The 20063-nt window shown below is 42.8% G+C and overlaps 1 protein-coding gene across 4 annotated transcripts in view; it reads right to left on the bottom strand.

The window, feature by feature from the left end:
- CEP97 (centrosomal protein 97) overlaps positions 1 to 19679 on the bottom strand; it is a gene marked incomplete at its 5' end in the record, with an annotated part of 28001 nt that extends 8322 nt beyond the window's left edge. Inside the window, 9 exons of one of the 4 annotated variants that reach the window (XM_080919029.1) lie at positions 1397 to 2165; positions 4932 to 5056; positions 5800 to 5964; positions 8863 to 9029; positions 9680 to 9793; positions 11538 to 11639; positions 13386 to 13544; positions 15889 to 16031; positions 19637 to 19679. In XM_080919029.1, coding sequence (XP_080775155.1) covers positions 1397 to 2165; positions 4932 to 5056; positions 5800 to 5964; positions 8863 to 9029; positions 9680 to 9793; positions 11538 to 11639; positions 13386 to 13544; positions 15889 to 16031; positions 19637 to 19679 — 1787 coding nt within the window. The remainder of the gene's footprint in view (positions 1 to 1396; positions 2166 to 4931; positions 5057 to 5799; positions 5965 to 8862; positions 9030 to 9679; positions 9794 to 11537; positions 11640 to 13385; positions 13545 to 15888; positions 16032 to 19636) is intronic. The other 3 variants (XM_080919031.1, XM_080919030.1, XM_080919032.1) reach the window with 3 other exon arrangements.
- Between the last annotated feature and the right edge of the window lie 384 nt (positions 19680 to 20063).

Raw genomic sequence — 20063 nt, 5'->3', positions numbered from 1 at the left:
TCTACCTGTGGCTAATTAAAGCCACAAGGATCTGGGTCATTCTCCTCCTCCATCTTTTTTACTTCTTTCTCCTCTCCTATCTCTCTGTCCCCACCTCACTTTCTCACTGTCCAATCACAGGCCTTGCCTTCTCTTGTGCCTGCCCTCACCTGCTATAGACATCAACCACACATCCTCACACCACTAAAGCCACTCTTGGGAAACTTATTGTGCAGTGAAGCATTAACCCATCAGAACTGGGATGTAGGATGTCTGTGCCCTGCATGGTCTGAGTACAGGACAGGGAATACAGCAACCTCCAAGCCCTTGAAATATTTACCAGAAGAGACTCTTTGTATACCTGAGGTACTGAGTTGCACCAGAGCTTAAGCTAACAATGTGATTTCTAGTGAACACCCATTTCATTCCCCAGGGGCCCTTAGACACATGTACTAGTTTACTTCTAGGAAATGAGAAATCTGGAAAAAAAAAAAAAAATCAGTCACATGAGCATACAATTCCTAAATAACTAACCCCAATAAAACCCATGGCCTGAAATACTCAGGAAAGCACCTCTGGTTGGTGTCATCATACATCAGTGAAGGGTAGAAAGTAAGCTAGGAGGTAACTGGAAGAGAGCACCCGGAAGCCTGCACCAGCCTCCTCCATGATTTCCCCTAGTTTAAACTGTATGCATCTGCCAAAATAAACAGTAATTGTGAACAGAGCAATTTGGAAGTTCTCTAGGTTCATTTAGCAAATCATGGAACCTCAGGACAGTCTTGAGGGTCACCTACAGTCACCAATAACAACCACTGTCTAAATCTAGCACCACTTTCTCCACACTGCATGAAGCACCGCTCACTTCTCCTGAAATATTTTGCCACACTGCAACTGAATATAACATACTCTCTTGGCTGTTCCTTCTCAGGCTCCTTTGCTACTTTCTCCTAAGCAGCCTACAATATTGATAAACATCACAAGCTGCAGTACTAATAGATTCCTAATTGTCACAGGTTGACAGGGAGGCAACCATGTATGTCCTGGAACTGAGGAATAATTCCTGCCTTAGCATAATTCCAGAATTTCAGTCCCCTTGGATGCCTGATATTTTTCTTCAGCTCTTACATCAACTACTTGGTTCTGTGAGGATTCCTTCTTGCCTCTTGTTCAGTTTTTCTACAGTATCTGCTTCTGTGTTGAGAATCACAGATGCAGTCATTCAGTACCTTTGGTGATACTACACCCATATACTAATTGCTATGCTGGGAAGGGAGATGGAATGACCGTCTGCACTCTCAGCATGCTTTCAGTGCATCACAGATGAGGCATAGCAACAGTGGTCTGCAACACAGCTCTAAAACAACTTCAGAACCTGGCACCCCAAGCCAACAGAACAGCACAGTTTCCAACCTACCTCTGCACTTCATCGGTTAGGCAGACAATGTGCTCCTGCATTCTGCGTAGCCGGATTTCATAGCGTACCCCTTTGGCTTGTGGATTGTAGTTCCTGGTATAAAAGCCTCGCCAACAGGCCTGAAGCTTAGTGGCAGCGGCATTCAGTTTCTGAAGGGTGACTTTATCTTGTCCCAAAGCAACAGGTCTCTGGGTAAAAATCCTGCATGGAAATTTCTCTGAAGTGGTAGGAGACATGACTTGTTCACCGTTTGATTCTGTGTGTGACACACTGTGTCCAACTGACTCAGGAAGAGATGTAAGACTGTGGCTATCCTCCTTCAAGATAGCATTGATGATCACTGACTTGGGACAAGGTAGCAGCCCAGCTTCGTCATTTACTTCTGTACTAAGCTTACGTTTCAGCATTTGAACAGAACTCTCATTTGTATCCCATAAAGACTTCTCCCTGTCTTTATCCAAGTCCTGATTTTCCAGCCCTTCCGTGAATTTGTCTGCACCATCATCATCCTCGAGGCTCAAGTTAATGCCCTGCAGCCTCAGCTCAACAGTGGGAGACACTGGAGATAATCCCGATGCAACTGGCATAAAAGTGGACTCTGAAGAGAGCAGACTACAGTTTAGCTTGTCTTCATCTGTCTGTATATCTTCCAGGTGAAGGTCATTCCGAGAATATCTTGTAGCATGTGCAGAGGCTGAGAAGTTATTCTTATACAACTGATCGTCATTACTACTGATCCCAACCCAAGAATTGATTTGGAGGACAGGTTCTAGAAGATTCAAGGGAGCAGAGCCTTAATTTGAAGAGCCTTAATTCTATACCTAAAACATTTAATCCACTGAACCATCTCCCTCATCCCTTAGTCATAGACTTGTAATGACATTTAATCCCTAAAATATACTAAAGTACAATAAAATTCATTTCCTCAAACATGACTAAAATGTCAAACCAAACATTTTTAAGAAAATTAATTTCTTGTTGGAGAGATGCCTCAGTGGTTAGAAGGACTGGCTGTTCTTACAGAGGACCTGGGTTCAATTCCCAGCACCCACACAGAGGCTCACAACTGACTACAACTCCGGTTCCAGGGAATCTGATTCCCTCTTCTGGCCTCAGCAGGCACAAGAGATGTATATACACATGGGCATACAAGCAGACAAAATACACATATACATAATGGCGCTAAAAGAATGCTTAAGTTAAAAAAATAATTACAGATTAAAGGGTGGAAAGGGGCATGCCTTTAACCCCAGCATCTGGGAGACAGAAGTAGCAGAGTTTGAGACCAGCCTGGTCTACAGAGCAAGGACAGCCAGAGCTACACAGAGAAACCCAGTCTTGATGAACCAAGAGAGAGAGAGAAGAAAACAATGACAGGAAATGATTTATTATAGTAGGAGTGGTGGCAGCTTGTGCCTACAATCCCAGCACTTGGGAGGCTCAGACAAGAGGACTTTCTTGAAGTCAAGGCCAGCACTGTACAAAGAAAACTGTCCACAAAGTGTTTTTTTTTTTCCATTTTCATTTTTTTCTAATGTGTGTGTATGTGTATGTGTGTACATGTGTGTACGTGCATATGTGTATCCGCATGTGTGCATTCCCTGAAGAGGATATTAGATTCTTTATAACTAGAGTTACAGTGGCTGTAAGCCACCTGTGGGTATTGAACTTTGGACCTCTGGATGACCAGGAGGCACTCCCATTTTTTTTTTTTTAATTAAAAAAATGGCATTGATTCTTTGTGAATTTCTCATCATGCACCCCAATCCCACTCAGCTCCCATCCCTACAAATCTACCTCCATCCTTCCCCTAAAAGGAAACAAAAATTAAAAAAATAAAAATAAAAAATAAACAGAAACCAAAACATCTCAGTGTGTCACAGTATGTCATACAGTACAACCTTCTGCCCAAATAGCTTTACTTGCCAAGTTCATGGCAATGAGGCACTGGTGTGATTCGAGGCCTCTGGCTTCTTCTATACCATCAACACTGGATCCTCTCAGACACCCCTGCTATCCTGTGCCATGGAGATCCCAAAGCTTCAGATCTGCAGGACTGGCCCCTTCCTGCGCTCCAGATACACGGGGTGGATGTTGGGAGTGGGCCAGCTCAGAGCCCTGGATCTGGTCTCGGGCAGAAGCTGAGTTGCTCAGCTACAACTCTCCCACACACACACACCAGCAGAACCAGTTCTCCCATTGTGCCCAGCTAAGGAGTCGTCAGCTCTCCCACTCTCTCTCGGGCAGGCTCTCCCTCACCCACATCTCCAGGGCCAACTCTACTGTGCAGCTCAGAAGGGACTCCTATCTCCAGCCCTACAAGAAGTAGTTTCACAAATCAGAGATAGGAAGCTGGGGTTATGATACATAGAACACTTGTCTAACATGCCTAAGGTCCTACTAGGTTCAACACATACACAAACACAAAGTAGGAATATGGGGACCAGCAAGATGGCTCAGCGATTGAAGGTACTTGCTGCACAAGCCTGGAGACCCGAGTTCGATCACCTAAGCACATGTAAAGGTACAAAAAGAAAACCACTCCATTGAGATATCCTATATTCCACACATTCCTCATGACACATGTACCTACCTACATGCCACATACATAATAATCTTTTTTTTATTTAATTATAGTGGGCTGGAGAGATTGCTCCGTGGTTAAGAGTACTTGCATCTCTTCCAGAGGTTCTGAGTTCAATTCCCGGCACTCACATGGTGGCTCACAGCTGTCTATAATGAATTGATGCCCTCTTCTGCTGTGCAGACACAGAGGTACGTAAACATTTATATATATAAATTACATAAATAAATATTTTAAATTTTTGATTGGAAATATAATGTCCATATATACACATATCTGTATGCACATATATGAAACATGTATACATACATAAGATATATATATGTGTTATATATACTCACACATACATATATATATGTTTGTGTGTCATCTACAAATTAGTATCAAATGATCACTAAAGTTAAAGTAATAAAATATTACAAAAATACATTCTTTTCAGATAGGCTTAGTGGCACATGTCTGCTATATCTCAACATTCAAGAGAGAGGGGCTGGGGAGAAGGTTCAGTGGTTAAGAGCACTTGCTGCTCTTGCAGAGAGTCCAGGTTTAGGCCCCAGTATCCACAGGATGGTTCACAACTGTTTGTGACTACAGATGCCCTTTTCTGACTCCTATATGCATGTGATACATATACAAACACTCTTATACACATACATAATAAACGAAGGAAGGAAGGGAGGAAGGGAGGGAGGGAGGGAAGGAGAGAGGGAGGAAGGAAGGAAGGAAGGAAGGAAGGAAGGAAGGAAGGAAGGAAGGAAGGAAGGAAGAAATCAAATCAGGAGGATTTGAAGCAAGTTTGAGACCAGCCTAGAGCTACATGGTGACTTTCAGACCAGTCACAGAAACCTTGCTAGAAATGAGCTGATGTTTTATGGCCCAGCAAGTCAAAAAACTGAAGAAATGTAGTGGAGCAAGCTGTTCTTAGGCACTGGGTATAAATGACCTCCTCACCTCTTTCCTGGAAATCTTGCACAGGGCTTGAACACTCAGGTGTACGGGGCACCCTTGTTTCAACAGCAGCAAGAGAAGACAACTCTTCATTTTGGCTCTGGTTCATCAGCTGCCTCTGGTGAAACCTAAAAAACAGTAATATTGCTGCCATCTAACACAAACTAAGTTTTTTTTTTTCCTGCTACTAAGTTAACAATGGTAACAGAAACTTAACAAGTTTACAAGGTGGTTTCTTTAGCCTTTGGGGAACAATGGTCTCCTTTGAACAGCAGAAAAAAGGTTAAATATTTTTATAACTGTCAGACAAAAATGGGGATGGCAACACAGGTCTATAAAGGCAGTACTGTGGAGGTGCAGGCAGGAGACCAGTTCAAAGTCACCTTCTCCTATATAATGAGTTGGAAGCCAGTATAGCTTACATGAAAAGACTCTATCTTAATCTATACATTTAATTGTTCGCCTACCTTATATGAATACAAATCCATATGCAAAAACATTGAAAGATGGAATCTCCAACAAGGGACGTGACTGCTAAACACCTCTGGCCATGCTTGTTAATATTAGCTCTTAATATGCTACATGAGGCACCTACATTATAAAGCCAGGTAATTTTCTTCAGTTGTTGAGGCTCAAACTTGGCCTTACACATGCAAGGCAAGTCTACTAAGGACGGACAGACAGACAGATAGTAACCCATTCTTCCATTTACTGTTTGGCAAAGCAAATGCCAAGGAACAAGCCACACTGTGTAACTTAGCTTCTCTGCAGTGACACAAGGCCCACATCCAGATGTGTGCCCTCCATCACAGGAAAGTCTGAGGTACCTTCACCTCCAAAGCCCTCAGCTGCCACAAATAAATAGGCTTACCTCTGCTTGCTCAGAATCTTCTCTAGTTTGGCATCCTCTGCAGTCTGAAGACCCAGTGCAGAAATCAGAGGACAGACTGTAGCCAGGTACTGGACAAGCTGGATGTGCTGGCCAGGCCGATACGATCTTCCCTTGCCTTGACTATAGAGCCATTCAGCTTTCAGACTGAGGAGGAGATACCACAGGGGTCAAATACATTGCTAAGCAACAGTGATCTTCCTTTTGAATTTACTTAATAAAAACCAATACATTTTTTTTCCATTAAAAAAAAAAAAAAAAATACTGGGGGCTGGAGAGATGGCTCAGTGGTTAAGAGCACTGACTGCTTTTCCAGGGGTCCTGAGTTCAATTTCCAACCACATGGTGGCTCACAACCACCTGGAATGGAATCTGATGCCCTCTTTTGATTTGTTTGAAGACAACAACAGTGTGCTCAGATATGTAAAACAAATAAATAAACACATAGATGAATAAATCCTGGGGGGAAAACCCTCAAGTTTTACTTACTTATTTTTAGTTAATTTTGAGGTGTGTGTGTGTGTGTGTGTGTGGGTGTGTGTGTGGGTGTGGGTGTGTGTGTGCACTTCCACATGTGCATGAATACTCTTTATGTACAATAGAGACCAGAGGCTGAGGCTGGGTATCTTCTTCTATTGCTACACACTTCATTTGAGACAGGTCTCCCCTGGAGCTCCCTTTCTGGCTGCACTGGCTGGCCAGCAAGCTCCAGCCGTCTGCCCGTCCCCATCTCCTCAGCAGGAGGACTACAAACATATGGTTCAATCCTTGCTTTCCGATCTATATTCCTAACTCACTTTCCTTGGGGTTACGTTTTCTTTTTTCTTTTTTTTTCCCCACAATTGGAGGCCCTCTGTTCATACTAATGACTCCAAATATGTTTAAAGTATTTGAAAGAAGCGATAAGCATTCTCTCCATTTACTCTGCTTTCCAAGCAGAAGCAATCTATGAGCTCTTAATGGAAGTTTTTAAAAATACCTAGTTAGTCACTTTTTAAAAACTGTTGAGTAGCAGGAATTAAATATTGCTAATACTGTGTTGGAGAGATGGCTCAGCTTCCAGAGGTCCTGAGCTCAACTCCCAGCAACCACATGGTGGCTCACAGCCATCCGTAATGGGATCCTATGCCATCTTCTGCTGTGTCTGAAGACAGCTACAGTGCACTCATACATAAAATAAATACATCTTTAAAAATGAATATTGCTAATACTTTATTTCCTATATGAATATATCACTAAGCGCTTATTTCTCATAAGCAACGTAACTAACAACTGACAGAATTTCACTGTCTGTAATCCTTGATGAGTTAATGGCTTAGGTCATGGGTCATTTATAGTTACCAATAAGAAGACAAACATCCCAGACACTGAGTACAATCTAATGGTATCTACAAAGTAGTCTTCCCTTTAAAACCTCAAAAATATCTGGGCACAGTGGCACAAGCCTTTAATCCAAGTACTTGGGAGGTAATGGAGAGCAGATCTCTGAGTTCCAAGCCAACCAGGACTATGTAGAGAGATCTTGTCTCAATAAATAAATAAGTAAATAAATAAGACCTCAAAACTGAATCTGATCACATCTTCATATCCACCCACCAATATAAACACTGATAAAAGAAAAAAAGATGCCAAACACACAAGAAATTGTCAAACTATCCAGTCAGCATAGCCAACCCCTATGGTATACGACTGGGAGAGACTAGTGTTTTTGTTTAATTTTCTTGTTGCTTTTGAAGACAGTCTCAAGTGGCCAGGACTGGCCTTGAACTTGCTATAGAGCTAAAACCAGCCTTCCCTGCCTTCACCTTCCAAGTGTTGTGATAACAACTTGCTTATTTATTTTTAAATAGTTGACTTTATTTTTAAAGATTTATTTATTTATTTTATGTATGTGAGTCACTGTCTTCAGACAGACCAGAAGAGGGCATCTGATCCCATTACAGATGGTTGTGAGCCACCATGTGGTTGCTGGGAATTGAACTTAGGACCTTTGGAAGAGCAGTCAGTGTTCTTAACCACTGAGCCATCTCTCCAATCCCTTACTTGATATTTTAAGATACTAAAAAGGATCCCCCAGTACTGGAGGTGCAGCTGGTTGTGAGCCACCAAGTGGATGCAGGGACTAGAACAGAGAGAACAGTCGGTGCTCATGTCTACTGAGCCATCTCTCCATTCCCCTCCCCACCCCCTTCTTTTCATACGTAGTTGAAACAATATATGTAGTTGAGCATGGTTCTGAATTTCTGATCTTCATGCTTCCGTCTCTCCGGTGCTGGAATCCCAGACATGCACCACCACGGCCAGTTTTATGAGAAACCGGGCTTAAAAATATTATCACAGTAAAACAAAGCCTGCTGTTTGCTGGCTAGCCAGTAATCCATCCATTTCTGCCACCCTGTTCCCCATGCTCGGGTTACAGTACGAGAAGCTATACTTGGCTTTTTATGTGGGTTCACTTTTAATGAATGATATATCCAGATTTTAGTGGATTCGAATTCAGGTCCTCATGCTTACAGAGCAAGAGCCTCACCGGTGGTAACCAGCACTCTATCAAATGAGTTGTGTTCCCCAGCCCTAAGGCTAGTCTTATGTAGCCCAGGCTATACTAGAACCAACAGCACATTCTAGAATGACAATCACCTAACTCTTCTCAACTACTGGGATTACTGGCATATGCCACCACACCTGGCTTCCAGCCCTGATGTTTATTTTCTATTTATTCTAGGAACGGAGGGATAATCCTAAATAACCAGCAAACACTCTGGGCTACAATTACATTTCTAAACACACACTTTAGTTAATTAATTAGCCAGATGGTGGTGGTACACAACTTTAATTCCAGCACTCGGGAGACAGAGGCAGGCAGATCTCTAAGTTAAAGGCCAGCCTGGTCTGATAAACAGACAAGCTCCAGGACAGCCAGGGTTACACAGAGACCCTGTCTCAGAGAAAGAAAAAAGAAGTCTGTAGCAAACTAGAGATTTTAGAACTGATCTTTCCCAACTCCCTTGATTGGTGCCATGTTGAACAGGTCGTGCTGTCTACCTTTCCTTCTGAGAGATCACGTATCCATCGAGGACTCTGAGATTTAAACACCAGCTCACAATGTACGGCCGATAGTCAAACCCGGGAATGGATGGGGTTGCCATCACACAAGGATTGTTCATGATTGATAACTGCTCCAGTTCACTTAAAGAGGCCAAAAACGAGATCTGCAACAAAAGACACCCTTGTTGAGCAACATGAACATCCAGTGTCAAGCACAGGGTTCCGATGACTACATAACTTTGGCAGCATCTGAGAATGTCACAATTTCCCTCTTGTTCTAAAGAGAATCAAGCACTACTCTACTATTACCACCGACTTGTAAAACTCAAAAAACCTGGCCATTTGTCCTTGTTGAACAATAGACAAGTATCAGCATTATTTCCTAGTTATGAAAATCACATTTCCATTTTGTGTGACAGGATCTCATTTAGCCCAAGCTGACCTTTAGCTTCGAATCTTCCTGCGTCTATTTACCAAGTGCTGATGTTACAGACATGCAAGACTTTGTCTGTCTTGAGAAAACCCTATTTGAAAACATAATAGCAGCCAGAGGAAGGTGGGCAGGTTGCCTTACTGACCCTTTAAAGTAGACGTCTCTTTCCTGCCAATCACCAGTGTAATCGCAGCGTTACAACTGAAATCCTCCCAGGGAAAGGAAAAGGCAGGAAGAAACAATGGCACTCTAGAACCAAGTGTTTCACCACAACAGTGTGTTCTCCCAAGACGGTCCCAGTGTAAAAGTGAGCTCAAGAACCTCTCCTGCCTCTCCCAAACTTCTCCTTCCTGGGTCCCACTGAATAGCTTCAAATTTTACCTCATTTAAGTCTCGGATTTCGTTTTCTGCCAAAGACAGTATAGAAAGATTCCTGGGCAGATAAGCAGGTGCCATTCTAAGAGAAGTGATGATGTTTCCATGTAAAAGCAAGGTCTTGAAAGAAAAAAGTTACAAATCAACAAATTATAAATACACTAACTTGACAATGCCAAAATGGCACATGCAAGAATAAAGAGGTCTATTTTGTTATACTTTTCAGCACACACAAATCAAAGATTAACACTTAGAAGGTACCAAAGTGGTCTCTGGCCCAACAGGACCTATGACTTTCCCAAGAACATGTGGTTGACATCATATTTACGTCTGCTATGGTTGTTATTTTATGCAACCTAAGTTAATATCAAAAGTAATTTCCAACACTGTTATTCCTTTCCTTTTAAAATGTCAGAATAGACTAGCACACTGAATGGGACTGGTGGTGCACGCCTTTAGTCCCAGCACTTGTGGGGCAGAGGCAAAGCCAGTGTTATCTGAACATCAAGTTCCAAAACAGCCAGGGCTACACAGAGAACTTGAAAAGCCAAAGAAGGAGGAGGAGGAGGAGAAAAGCAAACAAACAAAAAATATAACAAAATAAGGGCTGGAAGCCAGCCTATAGTGGTGCACACCTTTAATTCCAGGACTTGTGCCTAAAATGATCCCTGAGTCTGAGGCCAGCCTGATCTACAGAGCAAGTTCCAGAACAGCCAGGCTACATAAAGAAATCCTGCCTTGAAAAATTAAACAAACAAACAAACAAACAAATGATAGCCAGCAGATAGCTGGCTGAAGGAACAGCCCAGTGGTTAGGCGTGTGGACCTATTACTGAATGCCCAGCACCCATGTAAAGAGCTGGGCACGGCGGCTCATACCTGTACCTAAGTAAGAAATAAGCAGAGATAAGAGGGTTTCTGGCCAGCCAAGAGCTAAAAAAATGAGCTTCCAGTTCAGTGAGAGACTATTTCAAAGCAATAAAGCAGAGAGGGATAGAGAAGACACCCAGCATCCTGTTCCACACAGGTGTCTCCATCCAAACCCATGTACCATGTACCACACACACATTCACCACACATACACACATCCAGCATACATAGACACATATACAACACACACACACACACACAACACATATACCACATACATACACCCCCCACACACACACACATACACACACCCACATGCACACACACACACATACATACATACCTATATACACACACATGCACAAACATGCACCACTCAGGGGGAGTATAATAAAAGGAAAAATTCACAAAATATCCAACCATCTTTTTTAATTCTCTTAGCATTTATCGGGACAGATAAATCAGATTGTTTAGAATTGTTGCTATAAACTGATTTCTGCTCAAGATGTAGAAAAAAAATGGAGCTTCAGATTCTATTTCTAAGGCTTGAAGAGTCTATCTGGTGCTAATAATATTCAATTAAGCAAAAATACAGAAAAAACTCTGTATTATGATTTTGGTTTAGGTTTGTTTATTTTATGTGTGAAGGTGTTCTGCCTACATGTATGTCTCTGTGTCATGTGTGTGCCTGGTGTCCGTGGAGGCCAGCAGAGGGAATGATATGCCCTGGAACCAGGATTACAGATATTTGTTAGCCACACTATGATACTGGAATGAAACCCAGGTGCTCTGAACCTGTGAACCATTTCTCCATCCTCCATGTAGTAAGTGAAATTAACTTTGTTAATTAAGTTATACTTAGTACTGAAAACAGCAGCTTTGAGAATAGAAAAAACAAACACGTAAATATACACATACACACAATGAAACCACATTTTTAGTAATTTCTTTAAATTTATGTTATTTTTAAAGAAGTCACAGAAAGCCTGCTTACCTTCAAAGCTACCAGTTTCGACACGTCACCTATCTGGGGTATGTTGTTGTCTGACAGATCAAGGTGCTGCAGAGCTGTGCAGCTATTGATGTGCTCCATGGTCTATTACAAGAAAAGCATCACGTTACTCAGTGCACTTCAGGTCAACAGAGAAAATGGTTCCCTAACTCTTAGCAGCTGAGCCCCTGCTTCCTCTTGTCACTAGAAGCACGGTAGCGGGAAAGGGAGGAAGGGAGAGCAACATTTAGAAAAGAGCCATGTTGCAAGCTTTCAAGGTCACCAAGCAATTTCTAACAAAATATCTACAACCCAAAGCGAGCTCAGTGACATCTGTGACTAGAGAAGAGAATTTACAAAATCAGAATGAAGCCAAATAGCCTATGTTAAATCCTGGCTCTGTGGTCAGGGAGGACCAGAGCAAAGCAGCTTCTTCTAGGCATTACGGGACCACTATACCCATGAACACATAGCAGCTGTGGTTATCTTGTGTGGTTATAAGGCCCACACAAGAGCAAGCCAGCTAACACTTTGCATAGAGGAAAAAGAGGTCCCAAGTCCCACCCCTGAGAACCTATGGTTAATGGCTTCTGAGAAAGGAAGAGTTTTCCTTAAGAGTGTGGCCTCTACTGAGTTAACCACACGATCAGTGGATGGCACCACCTCAGGAACACATGGACAGCATAAATTAGTCTCAATTGGTTATTTTTAAAAAGAGAGAGATAATATCAAGCTGGGTAGTGAGGTGAGGATGGAAGTGAAGAGTTAGGAAAATAATGGTAGATAACCATGATCAAAATATGCTAAGTTGTATGAAACTCTCCAAGAATGAATTTAATTTTTTTTTTTTAATTTTGAGCTCTGCAACTTCTTAGATGTATGAACTGGGACAGGTATTCTCTGTGCTTCAGTTCCCTTCCTATATAATAAGTATAATAACTATACATACTTCACAGCCTCACATGAGCTTACTACAGACAAGGTGTTTAGAAAAGTTCATGGCTGGCTGGAGCGATGACTCAGTGGTTAAGAGCACCAACTGCTCTTCCAGAAGTCCTGAGTTCAAATTCCAGCAACTACATGGTGGCTCACAACCATCTGTAATGGGATCTGATGACCTACCTCTTCTGATGTGTCTAAAGACAGCTACAATGTACTTGTATATACTAAATAAATAAAGTAGTATTTTTTTTTTTAAAGTTCATAGCATAAGGTAAGTACTCGGTAAAGGCAACCATTATAATTTCCTCTAGTCCCCTTATCAGAAAATAACATATAGCAATGATTATTAATGTATTCAAACTTACAGGGCTGGAGCGATGGGTCAGTAGTTCTGAGCACTGACTGCTCTTCCAGGGGTCCTGAGTTCAATTCCCAGCAACCACATGGTGACTCACAACCATCTGTAATGGGACTATACAGTGTACTCATATAAATTAAAATAAATAAATGTTTTTTTTTAATTACATAGTTCCTGGGTGGCAGAAGCAGCAGCTAGAATCCAGACCTCTTGACTTTCAAAACCTTTTCCCCATGCGTCATTTAAAATGTACTTCAAGTTTGACTCAGCGGGGGAGCATTTCCTTCTCCATCATTCTAGTATTTTATTTATTTTTTCAAGTATACTATAGATTCTCTGTTCACATTTAAAAGTATGCTATACTGTAGAATGTCTCCAATAGAGGCTTTTTAAAGTTTATGTTGACACAGATCATAGAAGTAGACGTTTTCATTTCTTAGTTTACTTATTTCTATACTTCCAGGTTTCTTTTTCATAGAGAACAGCTACAGAAAACAAAACAAAAAAAAAAAAAACTCCAAAAGTTAATTGCCAAGAAGAAAGCCATTCACCTTCAGATTATTGCCTGCTAAATTCAGCCACTCCAAATGGACGAGGTCCTTCAGCCCTTCCATGCAGCCAATACTATTATGAGGTAAATTTAACACTCGGAGTTGTGTCAGTTTGGCCACACCCATCATCCGAACCAAGCGATTGTTAGCCACTGACAACTGTGAAAGGAAAACATTATTATTCCTAGAAACAAAAGATATATCTCCATACATTACTACCTTCACATTCCGGTAGATGGTCAAACATTCCCAAATATACAAACCTAATTTATATTTTACACATACTATACACATTCATTTTCTACAATATAACTTCTGGAGTTTGTTGCTCTGATCAACAGAAAATACAGATAAAACCTGTTGTGGGGTAACCAACTGAGCCCTGACACAGGAAGGAATTCACATGTGGTCATGTAAACCCAGTCAAAAGCCATGGCAGGGGATGTCACAGGCCCTAGAAAGAAGCTAATGGATAGACTGTACCTATCAAACAGACTTCTAACTGACTGCATAGACACCCACAGAACAATGCTGCAGTCAGCTGTGTTCAGAGAAGCTTCTTTTGCAGTGGTTGGTGACGACCGCAGACACTCATAACCGGTCACAGTGCTAATGCCCCGCCATAAGTGGGACTTATCCCCTCCAAGACGTAAGGGCAGTGGAAGACGGCGAGAAAGAATGAAAGGGCAGGAGGAAAGGGGGAGAGAGATATGGAACAGTGACTTCTGAGTATCACATGGCTGCTTTACTCTTGAACTCAAAGCAGCATGAGATCTCTGTAAGATTAACTCCTAGACAAACTGAAGGTGGGAGGGGGCCTTGGAAAGCCCTACCTTCTAAGGATTAATCAGTGAGGATTAACAGACAGTGGCTGAGAGAAAAGGGAAAGACACTTTCTTCAGGGGTGTGGCCATGGGTAAGGTGTCTCTGCTCCCGTAAACAGATTCTCACTCATGTCCCTCAGGAAATTCACTTGGTCACAAAAAGAGAAGTGGGGAAGAAAGAAGAAGAGGAGGAGACAAAGAAGACATGGGAGGAAAAACAGAAGAGAAATGGGATTAGAGGGAGTGGAAAAAAAGAGAGGTAACACAGACGAATATGCTAAAAATATATGCAGACAAATGAAACCCAGTATCATACACAATCAATGTATGCTTATACATTTTAAAAATACAGATAAAGCTGAATAAGACTTCTGCCGATTTTTAAAGGTACTTGTGTGTGGATGGTGTATGCTGGGGTCCTTGCATGTGTGTGGGATATATTTGTGTGCATCCCTGTGAGTGTGTAGATCACATGCCCCATCTATACACACACACAGACTGGAGCAGGACTTTGGGTGTCTTCCTCTATCCCTCTCTGCCTTATTGCTTTGAGACAGACTCTCTCACGGAACTGGAAACTCATCATTTTGGCTAAATTGGCTGACCAGCTAGCTCTCAGGACCCGCCTGTCTCTCCCCTCCAATGACCAGGTTAAATGTAAACTACATGCACAGGTGCCCAGCTTTTTATGACTGCTGGGGATCCAAACTCAGCCTGTGTTTGCAGAGCCAGTGTTCTTACCCACTGAGCCATCTCCTAAAGACATCCTTAACAGATCAACAACTTGAAAATATAAGCTCCACAAAAGCTGTCTTCATACCATCTCCGTCACGAACCAGGACAATAATAGGTATACTAAGAAGGTCCAAATAAACACTTCATATATGTTAGTTGTGGTGCAGTAGCGACAGCAAACTTAGGGCTTTGAGTATTCTAAGCATGTACTCTTGGCATTCAAGTATATCGTTAACCCAACATTCTTGGATGCTTAACTGTTGAACCCACATGAAGTAAAAATTAGGTTAACACACTATTTTATCAACATATAATGTTCTCTTTAGAAATGTGTATTTATGGGAATAGAAAGATGGCTCAGCAGTTAAGAACATCAGTCCTGCTCTTCCAGAATATCAGTTTAGTTCCCAGCACCCAAGTCAGGTGCCTCACAAGCATCTGTAGGTAACTCAGCTATAGGGAATCAGATCTTCTCTACAGGCCTCGGCATGTGCTCATACACATAGGGCATACAGTCACACAGATATACACAAGTATACATATATAAAGAGTAAAATAAATGAGAAATTTAACTTAGAGAGAGCAAGAGAGCAAGAGTGTGCATATGCATGAATGCACACACATTTGCAAGTGCCCTCGAGCAAGAGCACACATGCAGATGTCACCAGCATCTTCTCAAAAGTCATCTCTCTCCTACCTGTGGCAGGGATCAAACTCAGACCCTTACATAAAGCACTTCTGCCTACTGAGCTGTCTTGCCAGCCAGCCCTGTGTTTGTTATTTGATAATGCTTCTTTTTCTAGCCCACTGCAAGTGTAAAATATGTATTCATCTTCATTAGCTAGCACATAAAACTTTAAGGCGACACTTAACTGTGTTCCAGACATGTTGAGTGACTTTTGGTTTTGTTTGTAATAAATTAGTCTTATATAACCCATACCCACCTGGATTAACTGTTTGCATTTCTCTAGGTTTTCCAGTTTAATAATCTGATTTTTATCCAGAATCAATGTGTGAACATCAGCTTCATAGGGCAAGTTGGCACCTAGTTTCTGCAGTCCCTGCCCTGACCAGTTCACCACTGATCCTTGAGAAGAGAAGACATCTTGTTAGAAAGCAAATACGAGAACTGAACTCAGCATTTCACACTGAAGGGAAAAAAAATATGTAAACACATTTAAAACTACTCCAGAGCACAGCAAGTATCAAGAGCTTAAACCTATAGTGATCCAGAGCTGTAATGCTACATTTTTTTCTCCGAATTTACTAATCACAGGCTGGAAGTACAGCTCAGAAGCAGAGCCTTGCCTAGCAGGCAAGCCCTAAATATACTCTAGTATTTAATAATAGCATTCAAAAAACAGGATTGAAGCTTCTTTTGAGGGGTTTGGGATTTTGTTTTTCTGGGTTTTATTCTAATTTTCTGAGACAGGGTTTCTCAGTGTATCCCTGGTTGTCCTGGAACTTGCTCTGTAGACCAGGCTGGCCTCAAACTCAGAGATCTGCCTGCCCATCTCCCTATTGCTGGGATTAAAGTGAAGAGACAAAAGGCAGCCCCCTCTAAGCAGCCAGCAGCCCCTGGTGCAGATGTCCCCTGTCTTTGAAGGAGGCAAAAAAAATGCCTTTAAAGTGATAGGCTCCCTATTCGTAAGTTATGGGAAAAAGACAACCAAGCACTTCCAGACAGCTGTAGCCAGCTTGGAAAATACACTGGTCACTGATAACAAAATAAGTCATTTCTTCCCAGGTCAGAAAGCTCCTTTTCCAGATGTATGGTCCCTCCGTGCCGTCTGCACAGACGTTATCAGTTTGAAGGATGGCATCCCTTTACCCCCTCACCCAATCATGTAACACCAAGGCTCCAAAGCCCCAGCCTATGCATTTTCCATATATTAAACCCTGAGCCCCTACACCCTGCACACACTCCTAACCTGCAGAGTTTAAACATTGTGTGTTTACAGTGTCCAGAGGTGCCTGATCTCTGGCAGTCTCCTGGGGTTCTTGAAAACCGGGCATAACAACAAGAGGTTGCCAACACCTCCTTATCCCCCCCACTTTTTTTTAAATCTGTCAATCTTTGTTTTGGATTGGTTTTTGTTGTTGTCTGGGTTTTTCTGTTTTATCGTTTGCTGTTGTTTTCAGACAGAGTCTGATGCTGACTAGGCTAGCATAAACTCTCTATGTACCCAAGGCTAAATTTGAACTCCTGATCCTCTTTCCCCCAACTCCCAAATACTAGGATTACAGCTGTCACCACACCATGCCCCAAAACATTTTTTTATAAAGAACAAAATGTTTATAACCTAACTACAAGTATATCTTCAAGGGCCCGAAGTCGTGTGTATGGTAGGGGCAGTGCCTATCATGCGTGCCCGGGGAAGCCAGAGGATGCTGGGTGTCCTGTCCTGTTACTCTTTATTCTCTTGACACACTCTCTCACTGAACCTGAAAACCTAGAGCTAGACTGGAAGTCGTCAAGCCTCCACAGCACTAGGTGCTGGGGCTTTCTCCATGGATGCTGGGCTTTGAACTCCACTCTGAATGCTGTCACTGCAAGCGCTTTTACCTACTGAGTCGTCTCTACGGGCCTCACCTTGTTTTTCAAGGCAGGGTCTCTCACCTGCCTGAAGCTCTTCAAGTAGAGTAGGCTGGTTGGCCAACAAGCCCCAAGACTCTGCCCACATCCACCTTCCCAGCGCTTGAGAGTACAAGCTCCTGCCACCAATTTCAACCTTTGACCTGGGTTTTGAAGACTGAACTCAGGTCCTCGTGCTTGTGCGGCTGGCACTGTGCCAACTAAGCCACCTCCACAGTCACTTCCAAGTAATTTTGAAAATCACAGTATAGTTAATTGATGGAATAAAGTGATTAAATTCAGACTGCAGCTCCCCTGGCTAATCACTGCAGACAAAGCTTCCTTCTCCTTTTCGCATTTATTTTTCATAGTCTGAAAGCTCCCAAAAGTATGGCATTGGCAAGTTCAGTAACTGAGACCCCCTCCTAGAGGCTGGTTGCCTCCTCCTAAAGTGACCACACTGGTCACTCTCTCTTAGCCTCTCCCCCCTCCATTTCTTCTTTGAGTTAACTTTTCTACTCTATAAGACATAGATGACATCCAGGCAATTTTCTAAAGAGCCAACACATCTTCAATTTTGAGGCCAGTTTCATCTATATAGTGAGTTCAGGGGCAACCAGAGCTAGATATTGAGACCCTGTCTTGAAAAAAAAAACAAAACACAAAACAGCTAGGCACTGGTGGCAACCACTTTTAATCCCAGCACTTGGGAGGCCACTTAGGAGGAGAGGCATCACTGTGAGTTGGAGGCCAGACTAGTTTATTGAACAAGTTCCAGGACAGTCGGGTCTACACAAAGAAACCCTGTCCTGAAAAACATCAACAAGGACCAAAAAAAAAAAAAAAAAGTGGATGAGCAACGGGCACACCTCACACCTTTAATCCTAGCACCAAGGAGACAAAAGCAAGAGGATTTGAGTTTTAGACCAGTCACAGCTACATAATGAGACCTTGTCTTTAAAAAAAAAAAAAAAAAAAAAAAAAAGTGAGAATATAATATAAACATTGTTCTACATTAAAAAAAAAAAAAGAGCTAATGGGAGAAAAGCACTCAAAATATCTCTGGCTCTTCCAGGGGAGGTGGGTGGCTCTGCAAATGTTAATGTTGTGGGTTGTCTTGGTGAGCCAGGGATGTTTAGGAAAGGAGCTATCAGAGGGGGCGGGGTCTGAGTAACTGCCAATTTCAATTTTTTTGATCACACTGGGACTACCTTGGGATGTAATTTTTCGGGACTGTTCTCCTAGAGGGTTTCAATGTATCACATGAGGCGTCATGAGGTCCTTCAGGATGAAAACTATACTGTTCTGGAAAAGCGCACCTAGCGTTCGCACACAATTCTTAAGTGTCAGCACATGTTTTAGCCGAATTCCTCCCCATAAGAATTCAGGGTCCCCAGGTTATGAGCCTCAACTCTACCTACCCAGGACTGCCCCAACACAAGCTGCTACCACGCCTCAGAGTGTAACCAAAACAAAAGCTCTGAGGTCGGCGCCCCACGGAGGCATCTCCCAGGCACAGGCGCACCCCCAACCTGAGCTCTCTGCCAAACAAAGACCAAACTCGACCCCAGGACCCGGCCTGCGGAATGACAGGGGAGCAACGCGTGTCGGGGTCATTCTCAGATTCTAACACGGCTACTGGCCACTTCCAAAGAAGAGTTCAAGCTGACTGTCATGCAGTTTCAGATAAGATGCTCCCTGAACGTTGTCGGAACCGGCGAGCAGGAGAGGCACGGGAAATAGAAAAGGCTCTGCTAATTTCCCGTGCTCAATCGGAACTCAAAGTAAACGTCCCAGGAAGGTCACCGCAGTCCGAACGAAGCCCACTGCCCAGTCAGGCAAGGGAGAGCGCGGGACGGGGGGCGCCTGGCACCGCGAAGGCTCCTGGGGACTGAAGTCCCTCATCCAGCCTTCACCGCAATGTTGCTGGACTAGACTAAAAAGCGGGACTACAACTCCCACTATGGAGTGCGTCTCCGCGTTGCCTACAGCCCCTCATCAAAAGAATTGGTCCAAAACTGCACCTCCAAAACCCAGGCTTTCTCTTTACACCAAGCAACTATTTAATATGACTTAGTGAAGTAAACTTCGGAATTTAGGAGTGGAGATCATCGTACCTTCTCCCGGAGTCAGTGCTCCGTCGACTCGCGCCACCGCCATACTTGCCGCTTACTAATGACACCAGGCAACCGTCCTCAGCCGTTCTGTAGAGCATGTAGTCAGCAGTAAGGCGCTGCAAACTACAACTCCCAGGATGCACAGCACTCTGCCGGCCAATTGGCTCCCTGCTGAGACTCGTGGGCTAGAAAGCGAGAGGTAAAGAGCTTAGGAGACCCGGGTTGACACCTAGAGTTGAGCTGTGAGCAAGCTGCATTGTTAGACAAACCATTTCACTCCAGGTCCAGGTGTTTGAGAAATTCGACACTTTTACCACCTGGCACATTATAAGGACATTGTTTAAAACAAACTGATCTTGAGAACTCATTACTAGAAGTCTCTATGGTAGCTACCCATTTTGACAATTCTGAACTAAGTTAAAAAGGT

This window comes from Micromys minutus, assembly GCF_963924665.1.
Source record: "Micromys minutus genome assembly, chromosome: 7".
NCBI classification, from domain to species: domain Eukaryota; kingdom Metazoa; phylum Chordata; class Mammalia; order Rodentia; family Muridae; genus Micromys; species Micromys minutus.
This window is presented reverse-complemented; position numbering and strand designations above follow the sequence as displayed.